The sequence below is a fragment of the Rhamphochromis longiceps genome, linkage group LG15 (genome assembly GCF_057381845.1).
Source record: "Rhamphochromis longiceps isolate RC_006_pf linkage group LG15, R_longiceps_female_GT1.1, whole genome shotgun sequence".
Lineage (NCBI taxonomy): Eukaryota > Metazoa > Chordata > Actinopteri > Cichliformes > Cichlidae > Rhamphochromis > Rhamphochromis longiceps.
This window is the reverse complement of record NC_140571.1, coordinates 8,413,755-8,438,254: the sequence shown is the minus strand read 5'-3', so window position 1 is coordinate 8,438,254 and position 24,500 is coordinate 8,413,755. Positions and strand designations below refer to the sequence as shown.

The window sequence follows — 24,500 nt, the reverse complement described above, 5'->3', positions numbered from 1 at the left end:
GCAATTTTAAAAGTCTAGATTCTTTCATCTTCTGTCTTTGCCCTGCAACTGCAATAAACACGACTCCATGCTGCTTGATTCTGCCCCATCTTTCTTCTTCTATTTATTTATGTTTTACATAAGAGCTCATAACCCCGAGCCATACCTACATCCCATAAATCATCATGTTGGTTGCCTGGTTAACAACTGTAGTCATACTGTAAACAAAACAGCAGACAAAGGTGCCCTCGTGTCATTGAAGACTAATGGCATGGCATCAAAGCCAGTGAAATTGATTTGTCACCACCTAGTGGTCAATTGTACTTATTACAGCTGCTAAAACTCCCATTTAGTCCTCCCGTTTTCTTTCTTTTTAGAGCACAAATACAGATACAAAAAAACTGAGACCTCGTATGGTTATTGAAAATCTTTTATTATATTGTTCACAGTGCTCAGAGGGTGGTTGTCAGAACACAAATGTACAGTCGAGCAGTCAGAGGACCCGTCAGACACCCCACCTTTCCATATAGAGACTCTTTTCTTGTTTAGACTGCATGACAGACATAGTGCAAACAGCTCTTTAATTTCCAGTTCCCTCTATTAGTGATACAGGATATCGAGAGCTTTATGTGAAAGGTTTCATTCAAAAAATATTCTGTTTAATTCAGCTGCTGTGCTAATAATTATGCACTGTAGTAATAATAATAGTCCATAAGGTAGCACACAGAAATATGAACAATTAAAACTGAGAAGACTCCTTTTGCAGATGAAGAGCATGCAATAGGAAAAAATCCAGATTTCACAGTCAGAAAGTGACCGGGAACTTTAAGCTAAAGTATGAGGAGTACTAGAAGAACTGAAAATGGAGCTTATATATTGAAGTCTTAAGCACTGCGTTCACTTTCTCTAGAAATCATTAAGTTACTGCACTATACGCAATGAAGGACATTTGATTATTGGTGAGATTAAAATCTGTTGCGGCATTAAATTTCTTTGTTATTTGCAAACAGTTAGTCGGTTATTGCTGATTGCAGAATACCCTCAGAGGACGTAAATCAGAGGATTCTGTAACATGTTGTTCTACGAGTATATGCTATGTATAAGGTATAAAAAACAGCTGGGTGCGACTGTTATTTTAGAGAATCAAAATATAAATTCACAGACTTCTTTTTAGTGAGATATATTTATGGTAATGTCGATACTATAATTACTCTGGCATATAGACATACAGTACATATAATAGTAAGTAAAGTCAGTATGGCTCAGTTACCCTGTATCAGTGCTAATTCTGAGAGGTATTTGAATACAAGGCAGTCTGAGGCCTTCTGTCTGGACTGGGTCTACAGTATGGCAGTAACGTGTGACTTCAGAATTCAATACTGTTCAGGTAGCATATTTATATGTTTTTTCACTCGGTATTAATGGTAAAAAACAAAACAGATTTGCTCTCGGCAAAGGGAGCAGAACTCACAAATGAAAACGAGGCTGAATTAGTCGGTAAACTTTCTCTGCTGTCACTACATGCAATCAAACAGGCCAGTGTGCGCCAATGCAGTAATGAAACCTTTTCACAGGTGATAACAGTGACATAGGAGCGCACACCAAACAACAGTGCGAGTCTGAGCAAAGCCAACAGAGTGCTACAGTGAAGACACGTTAATAATTTACCCATTAATAACCAGAGCTACAGATATGAATACGGCCTTTTTCATACAACTCGGCCAGTGACTTTTAACTTTATTGCACATTAAAACACAGCTAGCGCAGCTTTAGAAAAAAAAAGACATCATAGAAACGTCATTAATCTTACACTTTCTGTGAACATGTCATTACTGGAGCTTTAATTATGCTGTAGAACCATTGTGTACAGAATATACTGCGTGTCGGCTGGGTCGGTGGAATCGTAAAGCTCCTTTGTAGCTCAGGAAAACCCGGGCATCTGTAAACACTGCATATATGTGACAACCCAAATTGTATAGAACCAGAGCAGAGTGCTAAAAAATAGACTGTTTAACAGCAGTGTGTTTGGTAATTGGACCAACCAGTATTTACACACATTTTAATTTCTATGGATGACTCTCACCATTGACATAATACATATTATAAACACCATTTAAACCATATAGATTTTTAGTAAGTATGGCATATACTTCTCTGTAACACTGCAGAATAAATATGAATTAAGAGGTATTTGCAGTTACTAATTGGCCCAAGTCTCTTCATGGCATACACTAAGACAGGATACTGTACCAAGTACAAAAGTCTGAGAGAGGTAACAAAGCAGTGAGATGATGTGTCATAACGGTATATGGGCACCTTGGCCTTGTTTATCCGTTGTACGACCTAATCTGACCCCGATAGCGGGTGAAAGATCAATCAGGAAACAAGCTGCTACAGCACTGTGCGTGTGTTTCAGTATATGCTGGTATGGCTGAAGAAAAACAGGCATACACTGTAAAAAAGCTTCTCCAAAAAACAAAACTCCTTACACAATATGCTTCACAGACAGACCAAGTTGCTGTTAAGGCTTTGTTGTATATGAGCTTATAAAGTGAGGTTAGAAATAAATGCACCTATAAAGTTGTTACAAAGAGTGACCATACCCTGTAAGTAGATGAACACATTGCTGAGATTTTGGCATGTGAAGTGCTGAGGTTGTATATCACAGTATTTACACAGCGTAACATTGCATGAAGACAAACTGGTTGTTTTTTGTTAAAAATGGCTCTCGTTTGCGTTCGGCGAGCGAGCTCGAGTCACAAAAACAAGCATCCACCTGACGGTCAGTGTTCAGCATCTAGCGGCTGATGACACTTTTGTGTATGTGTGTATGTGTGTGTGTGCGTATAAGTCAGAAAGGGTATTTATTATCTGGGTCACTCTTTCAGGTTAAAACAGAATACATGTTACAGTTTACTGTACCTTGACATACCAACTTAGTGCTTTTAGTTAAAAACGCACTTCAGTGAAAAGTAGACAAGTGAGACACTTGATTGAAAAAGCATCCAACAGGAGTTCAAGCAGTACAAAATGAGGAAAAAGTAAAGAGCTTAATATATACTGTCTAAATGTTTAAAAAGCATAGTATATTTGATATATTTATATATTCCACCTATTTTTTCATCTATTTTACATCATGATTCCACCACCGTCCAGCTGATTTGTATATAATTTTGGCTTTTTAAAAAACTCTCCGAGTAGCATTGCACAGTCACACACTAACATTTGTCTTCACTCATCCTCTTCTGCCAGACTTTTCATTCTGTTCCCACTTTCCTCAGTTAATTTGAAGCAAATATTATCAACAGGTTATTAAGCAAGGCATGACTTTGTCAAAATTTGCATTAATTTACTAAGATCATCCATCCTGACTGCGTAACTGTGAAAATCTCCCTCCATTTTCATCATTCCTGCAGCGCTACAATCCTTTGCTCCTGCAGAGGGACCCATTTCTCACGTATCCAACCCAACCCAGTGCTCCCACTTTCAGAGCCGTGGACAAAAGGCTGTGGGAGCAAACACCCTGGAGGACACAACAGGGGAGTTGAAAACACTCCTTTCCTCCATTTATAAAGGAAGATGAAACACCCCGTGAAAGAGGAGGGAGATTAAGGGATGTCTGCTCCCTCTCCAACTTCTCCTTCAGGCTCCTCAGCTTGGGAGCGGCCTTGCACATCTGAAGGTGTGTGAGCACATCGTAAGCTGCTCCAGTTAGCTTTGTTCTTGTGCAGGTGATCTAGCATTGTTTGGCTGAGCAGGCTGGGCTCAGTGAAGCGGTGCCACTCCTCAAACAAGGGCTCCACAATGTAGGAAATAAAACCTTAAAACACACAGACATCTTCTGTTAGGTACACACGGTACGGCATTCGCGAACAGGGCGAAAAGAAAGCGCGCTCCCTTTTGATTCTAAGTATTTCCGTATTAGTACACAATAAAAGAAAAATCTAGCCATCACCAGGTCTTAAATGTAGGTAAATACAACCTGAGACGAAAAAAAACCATGACATATTACACCGTCATTATTGATTTAACAAAGCTAAGCCAAATTGCAAACGCAGGGTGATTCAGTATCTTATAGAACAACAATAATTTTTTTTCTGTGTGACTTTATCAGTCTGCCACATCACCGTGGGGGAATTTTGGCTCGCTCTTCTTTACAATAGTGCTTTTGGCTATTAAGGTTTGTCGCCATTCATTTATTAAGGTCCTGCCACAGGTCTGGACTTTTACTGGGTAACATCTTAATTTGTTTCTTTTTCAGCCATTCTGTTGTAGATTTGCTGCTGAGCTGGGGATCACTGAAAAGTTGCACGATTCAGTTTTAGCCCAGCTTTAGCTGACTATAGAATTGGTATACAGAGGAGCTCATCGTTGTTTCAGTGACTCCAAGGTGCCCGAGTCCTTTGGCTGGAAAAACAAGCCCAAATCATCACCCCTCCACCTCCTTGCTGATATGAGTGTGCTATGTTTCATTTTCTCCTGGCAACCCTTCCAAACAAGCCAAACTTGTTTAGTCTTTTTCTGACTGAACTGTCATGAACTTTAACATCTCACATGCTAACTGAGGCCTATAGAGTCTGAGATGTAGCTCTTGGGTTTTTTTTTAGCAGTTTTCTGTGGAAGCAGTAAAGATATACTTAGCCCTTTGCAAACCGCTTCTTCCTTTTTGGCTTAGTTTTTGTTTAACAATTAATGACACAGTGAAATATTTGATGTTTTGTAGTTGATCAGATAAACTGTATTAACTCCTGATATATAAAACCTTAGAATTAAAGGGGTTGTGCTTTCTTTTTATTGTACACAGAGAGCCCCTATGAAGTGCAGTTGTGTGTCTGTAAGTGCACTCTAGTACTCACCTATCTGAATGGCTGGGACAGAGTCAGACTGTTGGTTGCAGAGAGGACTGATCTCTAGGTCAAACTTCTTCTCCAGGTCACCTGCAGGTTAAATGCCAGAACTCAGAAAACAGATATAAGACATAATGAAGAGAGATACAGATGTTAATCTCTGTTAAAAAACAAAATACTGTGTATAGACTTCAAACACAGTGATGTCTTTATTTGCAAAAATGACATCTCTGCATAACTAGTAGGTAGTGGTGGCTAAATTGAATACATTTATGATAAAACAACACACATTTAATTGATCTCACATTTAGAGATGTCCTATTTCTTTTTCTTTTTTACATCAATATTGAGTTTTGCTTGAATTTTTTAATTGCTTTGCAAGACAGAAAGAGTATTGCTGTTATTAAACAATGAAATGGTATTTTGAAGAAATGCACATTTGGTTTTAACACTGAATATTAGTAAAAGTATGAACTGATCATGTCACTGATCATTTGAGAAAACCTTGACATAAATTGAGATAAGACATCCTCTCACCCTGTCTGTAGAATTCCTCACACACCCGCTCGCTCCACTGCCTGCTTAGCTCCCAAACCCGACATGGATTACAGATATCTGCACACTTGAGCGCAATCTGCAGGTTTGCAGATTGAAAGAAATGCACATATACGGTAAATGTAGAGAAGGTTTTCATTCAAATTCAGCTTATAATGAAGCTGAAGTCACAGGAAGAATTGCTGTGAGAAATGGAGACGGTGCACTATACCTGCAGTATAAAGTGTCTGTGTGAAGCCAGCTGAAGATCCAGGTCCTGGTTGTCCAGATGTTCTCTGAAGGTCATTAGGAACTCATTTTGTCTGTTTATGTCTGTAGCCAGGATGAGAGAGCCCAACCGCTGTTCAATGTCTCGCCTGCAGAAAAGATGGAAGCGTCACCAAGATGAAACAGCAAAACATAAACTTTCAACTCCACCTGTAACCGAGCAACAACTGTTTTTACAATAACGTCCTACATGGAGAGCTCCTTGGTTGGCGCTCACATACCGAGACTGACCTCTGACCTTCTTGTGAAGGCTCAAAGACTCATGGTGCAAAGAAACAAGAGTAGCAAAAATGCTTTAATTGTATAAAGTAGTACTAGAATACTTCCCTCCAAAAGACTTACATAGTGGACGTGAGGCTCTCAGTCCAAACACAGATGGATTTACATTTTAGAGCCATTATATTGTGCAAGTTAAAGCTTAAGCCTGCATATTGTCCATTTAAACAAATGAAATTTTACAGTAACACTTTCAAATATCCAAATCAGCCTGCTATGCTGTATTCGTGTTTGTGTGTTCTTACGACATGTCAGCAGGCAGGTGGGACAGCAGTCCCGACTCTCGCAGCATGCCCACAGTAGATCTCCAGTGGTGACTCTCCAGCACAGATGTGTTCTAGACAGGACAAATAAAAACCAAACTGTGTTTCAAACAGGCCGAGACACAAGGCCCTTCATCCACACGCTGACATCCATCTGCAAACTGGTGTGTACCTGGTAGAGGGATGCCAGGTGGTGTCTGGTCTTGATGAGGAAGGGCTGGTTGACTCCAGGATGGTCCACGTCATGGGCAGCTGCTGCCATCAGACCCAGGAATATGTCCAGAGGACTCAGATGCTCTGCCAGCTACAACACAGCAATGTTTGTTCTTTACACAGGAGGAAGACTTGGACTCATTTTAAAGAAATTTTAAAGAAAGCTTGTTTGCTTGATTGTGAAAAGACACGTGTTCTTTGGAGAATAATACTAAGTCTGACAAGTGCCCAGTTTTCTTATTACTGCCACTTCTTGGGTCTGTTTTTACAGTTGGTACTTACAAAAGAGGCTGTGTATGAGATTTTAAACATTCATGCAGTGGCATAAAAAAACCAAAAACAAACAGTATCTGCGTGTTTAAGTAGCTACTGGCTACACCAGCTGTAGTTTAGGAGGTAGGGCAGATCATCCACTAATTGGAAGCTCGGTAGTTTGATCTCTGGCTGCTCCAGTCTGCATGCCAAAGTGACACCAATTTTCAGAAAACCAGGCTAAAATATGTATTTTATAAATTCACTCAACTAGAATCATTCAAAAGAGAAGGCAAGAAAGAAAATGCACTTGTTGGCATTGTGGGGGCACACCGTAATATGTTTGTTTTTTAAATATTTTATGTGGGCTGATGACTGTAGCACTTTTAAAAACAGCTTCTCAGACTGTAGATAAAATATGTGTGTGTGCGTCTACATAATGTGAGCGTTTTGGTCTGTGATTCTTGTGCTTTACTCATTCAGTAGATCTGAATGTGGTATAAAGCACCTCTAACTTTCATAGCACAGCCTACAAATATTACCTGCTGGAGAAAACAAATTGTGTATCATGCCATTTAAAGTACTTGCAGTTAAAGCCTAGATGTGTGCCATAGCAGGTAATCATAGAATATTGACCTCCATGCCTGTTCTTATAAAGGAATGTTTGTTGTCTATGACACACTGGTGCGTGTGCTGACTGAATTTCATTCAGGGCTTTTACCGAAATAGAAGCATCACAAAGCACTTCACAGAGCAAAAGAGGACACAAAAGCAATTACTGAAAAAAGGGAAAGATGCAGAGAAGCTTAATCTGGTCAGAGGGCTTTGGAGAGTTCTCAGAGCTATGGATTGATGTGTCGTTGAGTCTAAGTGAGCGGGAATTATCCCAGAGGGAACAAAGCTAATAGAATATGTCAAGGAGAAGCTTAGCCTGGTGAGGTCTTACAGTGTGAGTATGACAGATAGAGAGAGGCAGAGCGCGTGTGTGTGAATACAGTATTATTCATTACCTTGGGCTCCCTTAGGTAGCAGTACATGGCTTGAGTAACATCAGCAGCATGAACAGCATTGTGATAGGGATTTTGGGAGTGGTAGTCCTCCTGCACCATGCCTAGCAAGGAAAAACACAAGGCCAAACCCTGTGAAACACGACTTTCACACCACTGACCTGCACTACTGTTTTGACTGTTTCAATCTCCATTTGATTTTAAGGGTGTTTTCACACCAACAGTTTGTTTACCCTGGTCCAAGGGTGTCACGTCCGGCCTGCGAAACAAATATATGTGCTAGATAGTTTCATATGTCAATTATTAATGGTCTCTTGGTATGTGGGAGCTGAATCCTCATAGCTTGGATCATAGTCACACCATGGTGTGACAACCACATTCACACCTGCACAAGCAAACTGCACCGCGATAGAAAAAGAACCAGAGTTTGATTCAGAAGGAGTGAACACAGCGGGTGATGTGTTTACTCCTTAACAAGTCCTATAAATGGCTAATTAGTTTTATAAAATTCTGATGACTTGAAATGTCTTTACTGCGATCAGTTTACGCACACAAAGTCCAGACAATGTCTGAATCGGGTCAGCTGGCACTGGATATGATCAGTTTAAGACATAATCTCACTACAGAAAATAATAAATACTTGTTTGTTGTGATTTTACCACACTACTTCCTGCATTATCTTTACATTACACCCAGCACAATCAGACATCACACTGACTTGCACAGTACTAGGAAGCTGGCAGGTGATAGGTAGACAGATAGTATTTTGGCGGGGCATTCAATGTCATTTCCATCGTGCAAAAATTCATTTATACTTGAACCCATAGATTGTGTTTCTTTCCTCTGCTGTGTGAAATTACAAAACGATGTTGACTGTGTGCTCTGTTGCCATAACAACACGTAGCTCATTGTTACTCTGCAGTGTCTATGAGGTACCATTTAGCTTGCTATGGTTACTGGGTTAATATTCACTTACTACAGGAATGTGCGGACTATCACTTTGCCCAGATTTGTTGTTAGTGCTCAGAGTCTCTTTTGTAATGATTTACTGGTTGAGTAAAAAGCAATTGGGAGTTTTCCTTCTCAGCTTTCAGTCCCGCCAAAATAACAGTGCAGGCGCACTTCATAGTAAGTAATGTTTCTATGGAGGCAGGAGAAATAATTATGTGTAAGGACAGCAGTGTTTTAAAGCTGAGAAAGAATTCCTTAAGTCGGAAGCTTAAAAAAACTATGAACACTTTATTGCAGCTTACCAAGAAACCTGTTAAGTTTGACCATATCCAGCTGAAAGTGGTGAATGAGATCGTAGACATTGAAGAGATGGCACATCAGCGTCACCAGGCTGTTACCTAAAGCACACAACATTGACATTCAAAAGAATTCATATAACTCAGATCAGTAAGTCCACCAAGTTAAAAAAATAAATAAATCACGTTTTACATTTCATATGGAATAACTTTATACAGTGTTTGTGCTGGAAGCATGCATAGAGTGATGGTGGATTGTATCCTGTAGGTGGGGGTCAAAAAAGTTTATGAAAATAACCAATTTAATAATAAATCACCTCACCGTTTGTAAGACGATCGAAGAGGAAAATGTCAAAGTTCCATGTGCCTACTTTTGATAGCATGTGCTAGAAAGAAAGAAAGAAAATTGTCAGACTTTATCTGTTGGGAATATGTGTATGGCTTTGACTGCATATGAATATGTCTGTGTGTTTTCTCACAGCAGCTTGTCCCAGGTAGTCATCATCAAGCAAGTGTAAGGACCTGGGGGTGTGAGGAACTAACCCCCTCAGCAACCTAGAGGCGTGGCAGTATCTCTGGAAGCTCAGGAGACGCTTCACCTTTCTCCTGGTGACGGTCTCTACCTCCCCCTGTTGGGCACTGGCTTAAATTACAAAAAGAAAGAAAATGCATGTTGTGTGAATAGCTGAAACACGTTTTCTACACAAATGGGTGACCTACAGGATTTAAATGGTATGTTGTTCTGTCACAGAAACCAAGAAGAGAAATATTTTAGGTAAAACCCCATCATTACAAAGGGTGGGAATTTCAAAAATAATTTATTCACCAGGAGGTATTTGCCTACTCTTTGAAAATCCCCTCTTCCACCCCTGCTCAAATGACTGTGCATAGTTGTGGTAGACTTGTGATATGAGTTTGCACTGAACCTCCTTCATGAAAGCTGTGGTTGTCTCTGGCTTTGCATGTTTCTCCTGTTTATACAGTAGCATCTAATTTCACAGTGGCACACATGTTTTACTGCTTTGTTTTTTTTTCTTCTTGTTATTGTTTCATCATGCTCAGTAAACTGCTTACAGGCACATTGCTGCCACCATCTGGCAGTAGTAGCCTATCACATCCAACCTGATGCCAGTAAAACAAGAGAAATATATATATGTTAAAATCAGAAGCACTCATAAAAACTGTTTGTTTGTTTTTACCATGTGTTGTTAGTCATTAAATGTATTTATAGCTGAAATAAACAGCTTAGTAAAAAGCCAAAAAAAAAAGGGAGGGGGGAATGTCAGACAGTCTTTTCTAGAAGGCCTTTGTGGTTTACAAGGATAGTATTTTGTAATTGTTATGTAACAAGAAAAAAAAACTAAGAAATTTGAGCACTTTCTTAGGTTGACACGACTAACACTGCTTCACACTGATGTACAGTTAGGTAACTGTTTTGAACAAAGAGACTGCTTGGCCTCTGTGAACAACATCAGTGGATTTTAAATCAAAGAAAGAAAAAATAGATGTGATTAAAGTGCAGACTTTCTGCTTTAAGATAAGGGGGTTAAAAAAAATTGTGCATTAATTGTTTATGACTTACAGCCACTCTTTAACACAGTTAAAGAGGGGTCAAAAATAATTTAATTCAATTCAATTCAATTTTATTTATACAGCACCAAATCACAACAACAGTCGCCTCAAGGTGCTTTATATTGTAAGGTAGACCCTACAATAATACATAACAATTGACTGACAAGCAGTTTCATGGACAGATGAGGCCTGTTCCCAAATGATACAGACAATATCTGGAGATGATTCAAAGAGATCAGGGTAAGTGAGAGAGCCAACATTAGGCTGATAAAACAAACTTATCACAGAAGGAGCAAAAACTTTAGGAGTGGCTAAATCTACAATCTGGTACATTCTTAAAACGAAGGAATACCAGTTAAGTAACACTCGAAGACCTGAAAGACCACAGAAGACAGTTAAAGTGGATGACGATACAATCATTTACATGGTTCAGAAAAACAACTTTACAACATCTAACCAAGTCATGAACACACCTCTGGGCCCTGTTTCAGGAAGCTGGTTTAGAAAACTCAGAGTTAAAAATGATACGCAGGGTTGAGTAACCCCGAACTGTCCAACTCGGAATATTCGGTTTCAGAAAGGCTGATAACAATTAGTTCAATCAACGCGGAGTTGCTTTAACCCCAAGTGAAGCGCGCGGACGAGGATACATAAAGCCCTGATAAGCGGAGCACAGATTAAGCGAGTCACCATGGAGACGGAGGGAAAGAAGGCGCGGTCAATGTATTTCACAGCGCTTGAGGCCGAAATTCTGATGGCAGCATATGCCGATAACATGCAAATTTCTCAGAAAAAAAGTAACACAGCCTCAGCTGCAAAACAAAGGGAGCATGCATGGCAAAACATAGCCGACAGAGTCAATGCGTGAGTGTTAATATAAACATTGATCTAGGGATTTCCACCCATTTAACACGTTATTTTATCATATGTTATTTTATTTGTTATTTTATACATTTTATTTTGTGATGTGAGCGCAGGTGCAATCCAACAGGCCCCAAACGTTCCTGGCAGCAAGTAAAAATGAAATATAAAAATATAGTCCAAACAGGTGAGGTGTAATTGTATTATGAGCCATAGTGCTTGGTCTGTTTGTCCGATGTAAATCAATTGCAGTTAGAGGCTACATTAATTTTCTTTCTGTAAGCACTTATTGAAATTATCTGAGCACATTACAAGTACATATTTGCTTACTCTGTATGCTCAAATGTGGCCCGTTATAGCCAACAGAAAAAAAGCGGAGGCCCGAAAAACAGGTGGGGGTCCTCCACCACCACCACTCACAGAGGCTGAGCAGTTGGCCCTCAGCCAAAACAGTGGGCGCCCTGTGGCCGAAGGCATCTCTGCGGGGACATCCTCTGAGTCAATAACCCCGCAAGACACAAGTGCCTACATAGGGGGTAAATTCAAAATAATACATGATGTGCATACATCCTTTCTTCACAGTCACCTTTGCAGTGCTACTCATTCATTTGATAAACTCTTTACCATAATGGATTATTTTGTAGTGAAGTTATTTTCCTACTGATTTTGCCTTCCCTCAGTCTTGGTTGTCTTTGAGAGCATAATGACAATGAAGTGTAAGGTGATTGGTATGTTTGTTAATTGCCATTTGGTCCCTTGTAAGTTATAAGTGACCTGTATAAACCTCATATTCTATCAGTTGATGGTGGTGGTGTACTGCATCTGGTGCAGCCTCCTGTTGAGCCAGACCAACATGCAGTTGTGAGTAATACTCCACAGATTATATGAGTTTACAGTAGAACAGCAATGTTGTTAACTTCTTTACTACAGGAAAATAATGAAGAAACATTGACAGCTGTTACAGAGGAGGAAGCAACAGAGACACTTTATGAGGTTTACATCTTTTAATACTTTGTGTACAGGAAACACAGGCGACCAATAAAGCCAGTTGAACAAAAAATCTGTTTATTCTTCTTTCAACATGTTGAGGTGATGGGTCAAAGGAAATGATTGTGACATATGGTGTCTCTGACTGCTCTTCCATCTTGTATGTCCGTGGGAGGGTCAGGATGTTCATGGTTTGGATCACTGCTGATGTTTGGTTCAGAAGGACAGTGTTCTCCTCTAATTGTGGCAATGTTGTGAAGAATCACACATGCCACAATAATGTCACATGCCCTTTCTGGGGTGACCCTGAGTCTTTGCAGGCACTGGAACCGGGCCTTAAGCATTCCGATAGTCATTTCAATTCTGGCTCTTGTCCTGCAATTAGCCAGATTATATCGCTGCTGTGGGCCCGGTTCAGGGTCAGGGTAAGGGGTAAGCAAATAGGGTAAACATGGATACCCCCTATCACCAAGCAAGTAGCCAGTGAACTCTCCTAAGACAGAAGGATACACTTCAGTTCAAATGTCCCTGAAGCAATTGGTCTTTATATATTTTAAAGTATTCTCAACTCACCATGTCCAAATTTTGTGCTCAGTGTACATTCACGGAATATTTGTGAGTCATGGACAGAGCCTGGCCACTTGGCTTCCACATTTGTGATAATGTTGGCAGCATCACATATGATCTTCACAGTGCAGAGAACACAAATTAGCATCCATTACTATAATGAAATAATTTGTTAGTTTGAAATGCTACAGGGAACTATGTACCTGCACATTAATGCTGTGGAAAGACTTCCTGTTCACATAGTCTCCTTCATTTACTGAAGGAGCAATGATTGGAATGTGAGTGCCATCTGTACAGCCAATCACGCCTGGGAACCGTGAAAATAAATGTAAAATTTAAGTAGTAGTTCAAGTATCACCACATCATAAATTAAGTTTTGGTCATCCTAATACCTGCAATTTTGTGGCATCCCTCTTTGATAAATCTTGTGGGTCTATGACCGGGGAACACCACAAACGAGTACAGGAGACGTTTCAGTGCAACTGTAACATTCCTGACTGCCCGACAGACGGTAGCCTTGGAAACGTGCTCAGCGTCACCAATATTATACAGAAAGCTCCCGTTTGCAAAAAACCGAAGTGCAATACAAATAATATGTACAGAACTGAGAGGATGTCCACGATGTGTCACATGCGTAATATATGGCCTGAGGATGTTATCCAAATAACTTATAGATTGTGCTGAGAAACGGTAACGTTCACACAGAAAATCATCAGGAAATGATAAAATGTCCAAACGCGCTCTGATCACTCTCTCCCGGCGGAGAGCTCTGCGGAGAATTTGGGCTTCACGATCTATTGGCTCTTCAAGGAAGGGGCACGCCATGTCCGACACTTCCTACTGTCAGGTTTCCGACAAAGGGGCGGAGACAGTCAGGGTTAGTTGTAGTAAACCTGCTAGGGGGCAGGTTAGCTTCACGGAGTGTGTTGTCATAGTGACTCACTGAGGCTTCATCTGAACTCGCTTTGTGAAACCGAAAACCCAGAGTTTTCGTTAACTCAGGGTATACTTACTCAGTTTTTCCACTAAACCGGCTTCCTGAAACAGGGCCCTGGGCCCTGTGCTTCGTACGTCGCTCACTACATCCAAGATCAAATGAAACATCCAAGACCAAACTATCGCGCTAACCGTGAGCTCGCTAATCCGGTTCCCCGAACACACCTGCTGTTGACGATTAGTACAGCTGGATGAAGTAATGTGCGATCACTGGGTGTCGTAAAAGGGGATACGCATCGATAGCAGAAACAGTGATCGGCAACCCTCTGATTGGTCGGCGAAAATGTCGAAGGGGCGTGCTCGGTATTTTCCGGCAGCAGAGCAAGAACTCATGAGTGAGGGATGTCAGGAGTTTCAGAGTTTAATTAAAACGCAAGAGAACACTGCAAAGGCTGCAAAAGCAAGGAGAGAGGGCTGGCAGAAAGTTGCTGACAAATCAGACTCGTAGGTAATTTAATAATAATAATAATAATAATGGATTGGGTTTATATAGCGCTTTCCAAGGCACCCAAAGCGCTTTACGATACCACTATTCATTCACTCTCACATTCACACACTGGTGGAGGCAGCTACGGTTGTAGCCAGGCTGCCATATCGCGCCATCGGCCCCTCTGGCCAACACCAGTAGGCGGTAGGGTAGATCTATCATATGACACGATATTATCCAATATTATATGGCATTACATTACATTATAATACGTTATATTATATCCCCTTTCACATTAGAGCCACAACAGGACCCACAAGAACATGGGAACAAGTAAAAGTGGAATACAGGAGTATTCTACAGAATGGTAATATTTATCTCTTAGGTTGCTTTTCGTCTCTTGGCAAGGTAATACTGGCCTGTAATACTCTGTTAGTTTGTTCATCACAGCAACCAAGAAAAGGGCAGAGCAAAAAAAGACAGGTGGTGGTCCTGCACCCCCTCGTCAACAAGTTGGTTAAGTAAATAATACCCTCACGGGAATATCGATATCTCTCAATGAGCACACTGTCGCGCTGAGCTAAAGGATCCTGTCTATCCCACAACATACGCTGTATTCTGAGGACTCTCCTTATCAATCTTGCACCTTCCGCAATGGGTTGGTCGCGTATACGGACAGGACATGGCTGCGACAGGCTTCCCAAATCCACCTTCGCTTTTATAGCCGTGGTCTCTCATCTTGATTACACGAAGTAATTTACAATTACTACTCTGAAATATGAATTACATCTGTAATAATCACATACATGTAATAGAATGTTAATAGTACATTTCCCTTTTTTTAGGGACTGACCTGTATGTATCTGTGTGACATCAATAAAAGGATCAAGTGCTTCATTATCTTTAGTTACATTGATGTTATTTATTCATGGTGGAACAGTGGCGGAATGTCGCTGTTGCTTTCGTATGATGACGCGGACATGCCTGCGTGGCCGCGATCTAATCCTGTTTACATAAAGTAAACCTGCTCCCCAGCAGGTTTACGCTTACGGCTCTGTTGCTATGACAGCAAGTCCCGGATGGGCTTCGGGGAACCGAACGATCCAGGATCACGCGAAATCGTCAACAATCTAATCCAGCTAACTCACTTAGCGAGGTACGAAGAACAGGCCCCTGGAGGAGGTGTATCATTGTTCACAACAAGGTGCAAATCACTGGTAAACACTCAAGAACAACAAGGCAAGATTAGACTGTTTACGACAATATTTTTTCATCGTTCTGATGGTCACTGTAGTGGCTATATTAATTTCTTAAAGTTCTCTCTTTCTCTTATATGTAATATAACCACACTACTGACGGACAAGCGCCTGTTTTTATGCGTTGTGGTTAGCAACAACGACGGTAACACCTTCGCGTGTCCGCTTGTTTATGTTCCACATAAACTTTTCACAATAAAGCTCAAGATCCTGTTGAGACTTTTCAAAATAAACAGAATCACGTGAAAGAGCAGATTATTTACGGATGAGAAGTAAAAAAACAGCCGCCAGGTGCTAAAAAATAAACCTTAGACTCAAACGTTAGAACAGGCAACCCGCAGCACGCCGTGTAATAAATACAACTTATGTCTAAAAATATATAGTTTCATGCATCGGTTAAAACCCTCGACTCAGGGTGAAGGACGCGCAGCTGGAAACACTTCACGCAAGTCGAGCTGCCTGAGATTCACAGAATTTACAGGAAATGTAAAATTTTTGTGATTTATAACGTTATCGGGAAAATAGAATTCTTATTTCGGGATATGAGATTTTGGTCATATCGCACAGCCCTACCTCAAAGAGTTTTCACAGTTCGGAAAAGAAAAAAGAATCTGACAGGTGAAACCTTGCACCAGAATGATGGGAAGAGAAAAGTATGGAGAAGGAGAGGAACAGCTCATGATCCGGAGCATACCACATCATCTGTCAAACATGGTGGAGGTAATGTTATGGCATAGGCATGTATGGCTGGATGGTGTTTATTGATGATGTGACTGCATGATAGAAGCAGCAGGATGAATTGTGAAGTGTACAAGGCTACACTCTCTGCTCAGAATAAGCCAAATGTTGCATAACTGATCAGACAGAGCTTCACAGTGCAACCAGATCATGACCCAAAGCAAACTCCAAAAACAACCCAAGAGTTTCTCAAGGCAGCAAAATAAGATACTCTTCAATGGCCAAGTCAGTCACCTGATCTCAACACAACAGAGAGGCTTTTCAGTTACTAAATACAAACCTGAAGGCAGAAAAACCCGGAAACAAGCAGCAACTGAAGGTGGCTGCATTAAAAGCCCGGAAGAGCATCTCAAGTGATGAAACACAGTATCTGATGATGCTCATGGGTTCTACACTTCAGGCAGTCATGGGCTGATTTTCACCCAAGTATTAAAAACAATCCTTATATTGTGTGTGATTTGCAAACAAAGTTTTAATTAATTTACATTTGTTAAACCCTTTGAATGAAAACTGAAAGTTTGCCCTTCAATTAAATCTTGACTGTTTGACTTAAATTTCACTGTTGTACCTTTTAGTAGGTGTTAATATTAGACTGAAATACAGAAACAATCAAATACAGTTTATTGTTGTTCCAAGAAAATTTCATTTTCCAAGAAGTATAAAGGAGAATAGTTTTTTACATGTATATTTTTTTTTTAAATGAGGAGACTTACTTTTTAAAATTCGCAGATCAATCAATGGGTAAGAGCCTCGTCTCTCAGCCAGCAGCACACCAGCATGACCAGTGTTCAGCCTGCCATCAGCTAGATGGAGAGAAGAAAGAAAGACAGAGGGGGTGTAACCGAGAAACATGAATAAAGAAAGAAAGATTTGGGATTATATTTTTGTGGTGGCTTTTAGTGGCACACATACCCCATGAATAATAAGTCAACGTTTCAAGAGGAAGCGCGGAGACGGAATGAGAGCAAACAAGGGGCTGACGGCAATGGCAATTTTATTTATATAAGACATTTCATTGTAAGTACACTCAATGTGCTTAGCAGAGATGATACAAACAAAAACCTGTGTGGGTTTACAATGCCTCAAAGCAGTGAAAACAGCAAAATAAAACTTTACAAAGAACAAAAAACAGAGCAGCCAGAAGGGTTTTGGGAACAGTGTTGTACTTAAAGTAGATAGTCAAGATAATCAGCCTCATGGATTCAGATTCAGATCAGCCCCCGTGAAACAAGAGGATCCTTGATGACACAGAAGAACCAGGACATCATGCATCTCATCCGGGTTTGCCAGAGGAAAATGGATTTCATGCCACCTTGCAGCTGTAATGGATCACACTAACACTTTGCCTTTATCAGATTGTTATTGCCTAAACTTTGTGTGTGTGTCTGTGTGTGTGTGTAGCTGAAACTGATGGTTTCAATTGGTTTTAATCTGAATCAAATGTCAGGTTTGTCTTACAACCAAAGATTAATTGAAAGACCTGAACTTTTTTCTTTTCTATTATAAAAAAATTGATTTCTTTGAAGAGCCGGAGTCTTGTTTTTGTTCCTTCTCTGAAAAGTTTTGTTTTATCAGCCTAATGTCTTGATTTCCACTGTTTACACAGCTGACAAATGTTTTCTGGGGAACATATTGATAAATGCCAATGGATTTCAAACAGCAAATTTTCTCCTGAAAGGAATCGAGTGTTTCAGCAAACTGTGTGAACGCTCATCCACAGTCTTGAATAGCCTGAGAGGTCCCCTTCTGGGTTTTCCTTGTGGTTCGAGCATCTATCTGATGGAGAAGGAGCACAAAAGCTAAACAGAGACTCCTAATACTTCCTCTGTTTAGCACTTTGCAATTCACACACTCTGAGGCCAGAGAGGAGACACAAAAGAACTAGGTCCTAAGTTACAGCCAACATGCACACAGATAAAATTTGCACTTGAATAAGCTATGGGTATACTGAATAATTTACACGTCAGTTGTGGGGAACTGGAGCGTATTATATCCCTAAGGTTGCCAAATCACATCACCTCTTTGAGTCTTGCTTAGGAGATGCTAAAAGCAACTGAACTACCTGTTAATGGGGTTTGAGTCACTGTGGTAACGCCCTCGAGTTGCCAGATCTTGCTATGCAAGTTTAAGCTGCCAAAGCGTTGGAGTTTGCAGGTAGATGTTGTGTTTGCATGTGTGTGTGTATGTGTGCTTTGCAGGAAAAAACATATGGCACAAATGTTATAAATCCTGATTTATACATGTAAAAAAAACAAAAACAAGTGCAGCCGGGAAGTGACTCAGCCTGCTAAAGAAGGCAGAGGAGTCCCACTGGCCTAGTTTTTGCAATAAAAGGAGAATAAGGGGAAGGCCTCTTTGCTCTTAATCCTGTGTTCTGATGCGCGAGGAGAGGAGGAAATACATCTTCTGGAAAAACACCGCAGTCACAGATCATCCTCCTTCTAACTCAGACAAACACAATCACACCAATTCCACCCCCACCTCTCTCTCCCTCTATTCAAGCTGCAGTATTTTTCATTCACATCATTCCAAGTTTTCATTTTCTTCCCTAATTTTTGGCATCTTTTTGCACATCCTCCTCCCTCTCCATTAGTGCCCTCATCCTTCGTTCCCGTTCAACAACTACACCCCATCCCTTCTCAATATGAGCCATCATTTCCATCACCACCTGCTCCTCTTCTCCATCCCTCTTTCTCTCTCTCTCTTCCTTTAACTCCGTGTGGTAAAATAGGTCATTGATTCCACTATGCGCAAAACTGGGTCATTTCAGATGAAAACGTGAATCAGTCGGGAGGTGTTTTATTAAAGAAGCGGCGACGCACATGCGCCTCGTCACGCAAACCATGCTGTTGTGCACATGCACGCTTGTAAATGAGGTTAAATCCCTGATTCCAAATACAAAAACAAGATGGCACAATTGCCACATAGCGCCCACTCACGCGAGCAGACACAGGGGAACTGACAGGAATACATTCACTTGGCTTCCATGAATCTGTGGGTGTTTGTGGCACAAACTGTACTTTGGGGCTGTTCTGAAATTTTAACACATGCATTGCTGTCATATGCAGTGCCAGCATATGACAGCAACCCCCCCCCCCCCCCAAAAAAAAAGCAAAACAAAAAACAACAACAACAAAAGGAAAAACACATTTTAAACACAAAGGGGGAGATGATGTTTTCTTCCACCAACAGCTGCTGCTTTATCTGGATACACAGATAAATACAGTAAACACACTGACCAGATACAGTAAAAACCCACTGGTAATGCTACCATTCTTTTATGTTTTTTATGAGTATGTGCACTTCTACTTCATTGTCTTGCTAAGACTGACATCCAAAACCACAGGATGAAAGTTTATTGTGTTTTTTAAAAACTATCCATCTGTGCTTTGTGACGCTTTCTTTAAGCCCTTGCTACAGTAAATGTCACAATGACTCACAATCACCACTGACAACTTATCAGCAGTGTCTCCACACATTTGTATGTGCTGATATCAAACAGTGCGCAGACAGCCATTCGCCCTCATTAAGAAATCGTCGCATGTATGAGGTCATCACAGGGAAAGTCACCGACAGAAAACAGTATTTCTCCATTTCCCCCTTGCTTGAGTCAGCAAAGGTAATTCCCCACATTATGAATCATCGATTCATTATTAAAAATCCACGCTGTTCCAATTTTAATCATCAGATTATTATAAAAATATTTTCCAGTTGCCGTCAGACTTCAAACCTATTAATTTTCCTTAAAAGGTTAAGTCTCACTAAACACTGATAAGACAAACTGAAGGTATCGTAGAAGAAGCCCGAGATCGAGCCGAAAACACTTCTAAATGTCAAAAATAAATATTCAATAAATACTCAGTCAACGTAGGTTTTTGGAATCACATCCTATGTGATAATGATGCTATGCAACTGATGCTGTGCAACTTTCCAATGCTTTATTACTGTGATTGTTAAATATAAAACACATTGTCCTTAATTGCGGTTGATGCTGAACTTCGTTAGTAAGAGACATAGGCTTGATTGATGATGTCACACGGACAGCTGCAGCTCACAGATGGTAACACAGCTTTATTTAATGGACCCTCTGGCTTTACAGCCCAAATCCCTCATTTCACTGTCTACTCTGCTCAGCTGTCTGAACTATTCTGAACCGCATTTCGACCTGCGTGGCGTACGACCACACGCGCATGTAAGCATACGGCCCGAGGAGTGCTTGTCAGAGACAATCTGTCAAATCTGTCTTGTTAACAGTGAAAACATGGCACGGACTCAGAAGCTCAATATTTAAATAAAAAAAATGAAATGCATTTGCAAAACCACAAAAAAACAAGACCTTAAACTAATTTCAGTGCTAATGGGTGAAACTGAGACGTATGAAATTTGTCTCTCTCAAACTTGGACGCATTACCTTCCACACGTGCACTCCTGTTTTCTGTGTCCAGCTTTATCTCTTCTTCCTGCTCCTTTCCTGATTCCACCCAAGGACTTGCTTGATTTCTCTCTGGCCCCTGAGAGCCTCCCTTGCGTGCTCTCCACGCTGCTCTGAGTTGCCGTATAAGAGCTGGTAGCTCCAGGGCTAGGGAGAGGCCACCACATGTAACAGGAGGAGTCCTGAGGGGACCCCAAACTGGAGAATCAGGAGGCTCCTCTGGACAGACCCCAACATCAAGACCGGTGTCCCGCATCCTGAGATCTGGGCCCCAGAGTCCCTCTAGGACAGGCATTTTGATACCACGCAGGGATAGAAGGATGGATGACAGGTGCACCAAAAAATATCAAACTCAAACAGAGGCTGAAACAGAGGAGAGGGTGAGAAAATATGGTGGTGTTGACAAAGAAAGAGGGAGAAGAAGAGGGAAGGCAGAAGGAGAAGCTCACTGTCAGGTAGCCATGGGTGAGGATGAAGGAGTTGTCTAGATGTAGGACAGTGTAACAGAGACTGCAGGGAGACACGGTATCAGTAAAAGGAAAGTCAGTCGAACAGAAAGAATGAGAGCATAGAGGTGAGGAGTGACAAAAAAGAAACAAAAAGTGAGGTGCCGTGAAAAGCCAAAAAACAAGAGAAGAGAATCGTTGCGTATCCCTCTGTCCCAGAGCCACTGACAGTCTGGTTCTTCCTTCTGCCGCATTCTCTCTTCCCTCTTCAATCTCACTCGCGCCAACCTTGTTGTGGAGTCTAAAAGCCCCTCCTTCCCCCTCTCTAAGCTCGCTCACACACCGTCTCTCTCTGCCTACTAGCCCAATAACAGACCAATAGGATTGTGGGAAACACCGTCGAGCTTCGGTTCACAGCTTCTGTCACATGGTGAGAATAGTGAGACCAAAGCTGTTTGAGGTGAATTTAGGATATATACACAGACGCATCAGTCCCCCGAATTCATTTTCACAACAACGGTAGTTCAAAACATTAAGTCTATTTTTTACAAATTTAGCATTTAAAGGCAGACAAGACTATAAGAACTCACTACAGGCCTACAGTTTTTTTCAATTATATGCATCATTGTTGGATGGAAACAATAGAAAATACTACTAATTTTAAATAATGTCCATTCAACTTCCAATGCATCAAATTACTTAAAAAAAATTAAAGCAAAGAGAGATATTGAAAATTACAATAACATAAATAGAGGTAGTAAACTCAACCAGACGGTGGACATCAGTGGTGAAGTGAGCCATTAGGCTGGAGAAGCAATCCTATTGGGCTTGGTTAGCTTGTGGGTGTCTGAAGGCAGCTCGTAGGTACTTGCAGGCCAAGTGTGGCTCTGGTAGTAGTTGAAGCAAAAACTCAGGAGCGGAGATCTCAAATTCAAATTCAAATTCAAATTCAAATTTTATTTGTCACGTACACAGTCATACACAGTACGATATGTAGTGAAATGCTTGGACAACTGCTCGTGACCTAAAGAGAACAAAAAAGGAAAAGGCTATGAATAAGATAGGAAATAAATATGAAAAATTAAAAAGGGTAAATTTAACTAGGAAGGAATAAAATATAAATTAAGGTTAAAAATGAAATAACTGTACAACACAAATTAGAATGAAGGGTAAATTTAACTGGGAAGAATAAGATAAAATATATAAATTAAAGTTGAAAATAAAATAACTGTACAACAAAATACACAATACACAATATAGAACTATATAAGAATGTATGAAGAAATCTAAATATAAATAAATATATACACAATAACAGCAGCTGTACAAGTATTAACCGGAAATGAAGAATATAGTGACCAGTGTTGTGCAAAACCAAAGTCCAGAAAGTCCAGTGTGTGTGTAAGAACCATATGTGTGGGTCAGTACTGTGTGGTGGTGTGATTGAGAGACCGTATCGCCTGCGGGAAGAAGCTCCTCCTCAGTCTCTCTGTGTTGGTCTTCAGGGAGCGGAATCGCTTTCCTGACCTCAACAGAGAGAACAGTCTGTTGTTGGGATGGCTGAGGTCCTTCACGATCTTCCTGGCCTTAGTCCAGCACCGCCTGCTGTAGATTGAGTGCAGGTCAGGGAGCTCGGAGCGGATGGTGCGCTCAGCTGACCGCACAACCCTCTGTAGAGCTCGTCTGTCCTGCATGGTGCTGTTCCCGAACCAGGTTAAGATGTTTCCCGCCAGGATGCTCTCTATGGTGCACGAGTAAAAGTTCCTGAGCACCTTGGAGGGCAGTTGGAAGTCTCTCAAGCGTCTGAGGTGGTAGAGACGCTGACGGGCCTTTTTCACCACGGTGTTGATGTGACAGGACCATGACAGGTCCTGCGTGATGTGAACTCCGAGGTATTTGAAGCTGTCCACTCTCTCCACTGGGCACTCGTTGATGACGGGGGTCTGGTAGTTCCTCTCCTGCTTAGTGCTGAAGTCCACTATCAGCTCCTTTGTCTTACTGACGTTTAGAAGGAGGTTGTTCCTCTGGCACCAGTTCTCCAGATTCCTAATCTCCTTCAGGTAGGCCGTCTCGTTGTTATCAGAGATCAGGCCCACCACGACGGTGTCGTCAGCAAACTTGATGATGGTGGTGGAGCTGGTAGTGGCCACACAGTCATATGTGTACAAAGAGTACAGCAGGGGGCTCAGAACACACCCCTGGGGGGCTCCAGTGCTGAGAGTGGTGGAGGCTGAGACATGTCCGCCCATCCTTACTGCCTGTGGTCTGCCAGTTAGGAAGTTGGAGATCCACTGACACATAGATGAGCTGAGTCCCAGATGCTCCAGCTTGGTGGTGAGTGTGGAGGGAATTATGGTGTTAAATGCAGAGCTGTAGTCTATGAAGAGCATTTTAACATAATTCCCCCTTCTAGTGTCCAAGTGAGTGAGTGATGTGTGGAGGAGATGAGAGATGAGATCTTTGGTGAGCATGACTTTTGATCAGCCTTGAAGAAATTCGGACAAAATGCGAGGTGATGTCAACTTAGGCTATAGTCAGGATGTGGAAGGAATAATTTTAGGATTTCTTCAATCCCACTGACATAGCTTCTATAAAGGAAGCAAAATTAGGGGGACGAGGGGGCACTGAGGTCACTCACGGTACCAAAGAGGAGTCCATCTGTTAGCTAAACCTCAGATCCAGGAGAAACCATGCAGTGTTTGTCGTGGCCGTGGAACGCTGGACCAACTTTTTAGCTTATGCTTATGCAGTAATTTTTGTGTCATTTTACAAGGTTCAGTCTCCAGAGTGGGAGATCTTTCTTTAAATCATCAACTCTGACATTAAAAACTTTTTAAAATTATTTATTTATTTACTTTGGGAAAACTTAATAAGTTGGGATGGGATTTGTATGGCACAGGACTTGGTGCTAATAAATATTTAAACACAGAACAGAGGGAAGTTGTCACTGATTACTTTGGCAGAATATTGACTAATGGTGTTACCACAAAGAGCAAGCCACCTATCACTGCAGCCTATTACATATTGCATTTTCTAATCAGCACACTGTATTGACAGTGAATATTACAACTAAGTGGACAGATCACCTGAAAGAGTTTGCAATCTGCGTCATCAGCATATCAGGAGCTATTTTAAGATTCCCACCTCTACGGGCGCATAGTTTATTTAACTCTTATGCATACAAGCTCTTTTTTTACTAATGCCCTGTTCCCAGGTGCACTGACTCAGTAACAATGCCACAGGAGCAGGATTCAACAGAATACAATTATAAACTTCTTCTGCTCGGGGGTAAAACGAGGTGCATGCTGTGAG

General features: G+C 41.1%; 1 protein-coding gene and 1 long non-coding RNA gene across 2 annotated transcripts; both read right to left on the bottom strand.

Annotated features, from left to right (window-relative positions):
- Positions 1–399: 399 nt before the first annotated feature.
- Positions 400–21,176, bottom strand: LOC146651998 (3',5'-cyclic-AMP phosphodiesterase 7B-like). Its single transcript, XM_085381965.1, has 12 exons — positions 20,722–21,176; positions 17,024–17,113; positions 9,386–9,549; positions 9,229–9,292; positions 8,913–9,008; positions 7,663–7,763; positions 6,360–6,491; positions 6,170–6,261; positions 5,593–5,737; positions 5,364–5,460; positions 4,836–4,916; positions 400–3,799 (listed from the first exon to the last, which is right to left on the bottom strand). Exons 1-12 carry the CDS (start codon positions 21,035–21,037, stop codon positions 3,588–3,590), a joined length of 1,590 nt encoding a protein of 529 aa, XP_085238091.1. The 5' UTR covers positions 21,038–21,176; the 3' UTR covers positions 400–3,587.
- On the bottom strand, positions 11,646–13,678 carry LOC146651999 (uncharacterized). Its single transcript, XR_014907564.1, has 3 exons — positions 13,097–13,678; positions 12,900–13,011; positions 11,646–12,819 (listed from the first exon to the last, which is right to left on the bottom strand). It is a non-coding gene; the product is annotated as an uncharacterized LOC146651999 (long non-coding RNA).
- Positions 21,177–24,500: the final 3,324 nt, after the last annotated feature.

Excerpts from the sequence above, each read along its gene's own strand:
- LOC146651998 (XM_085381965.1), bottom strand. The coding sequence starts at position 21,037 with ATGCCTGTCCTAGAGGGACTCTGGGGCCCAGATCTCAGGATGCGGGAC. Across the intron at positions 9,009-9,228 it reads CTTCGATCGTCTTACAAACG|GTAACAGCCTGGTGACGCTG; the intron begins GTGAGGTGATTT and ends TGTGTGCTTTAG. Across the intron at positions 5,738-6,169 it reads CACCTGCCTGCTGACATGTC|GCGAGACATTGAACAGCGGT; the intron begins GTAAGAACACAC and ends TCTTTTCTGCAG.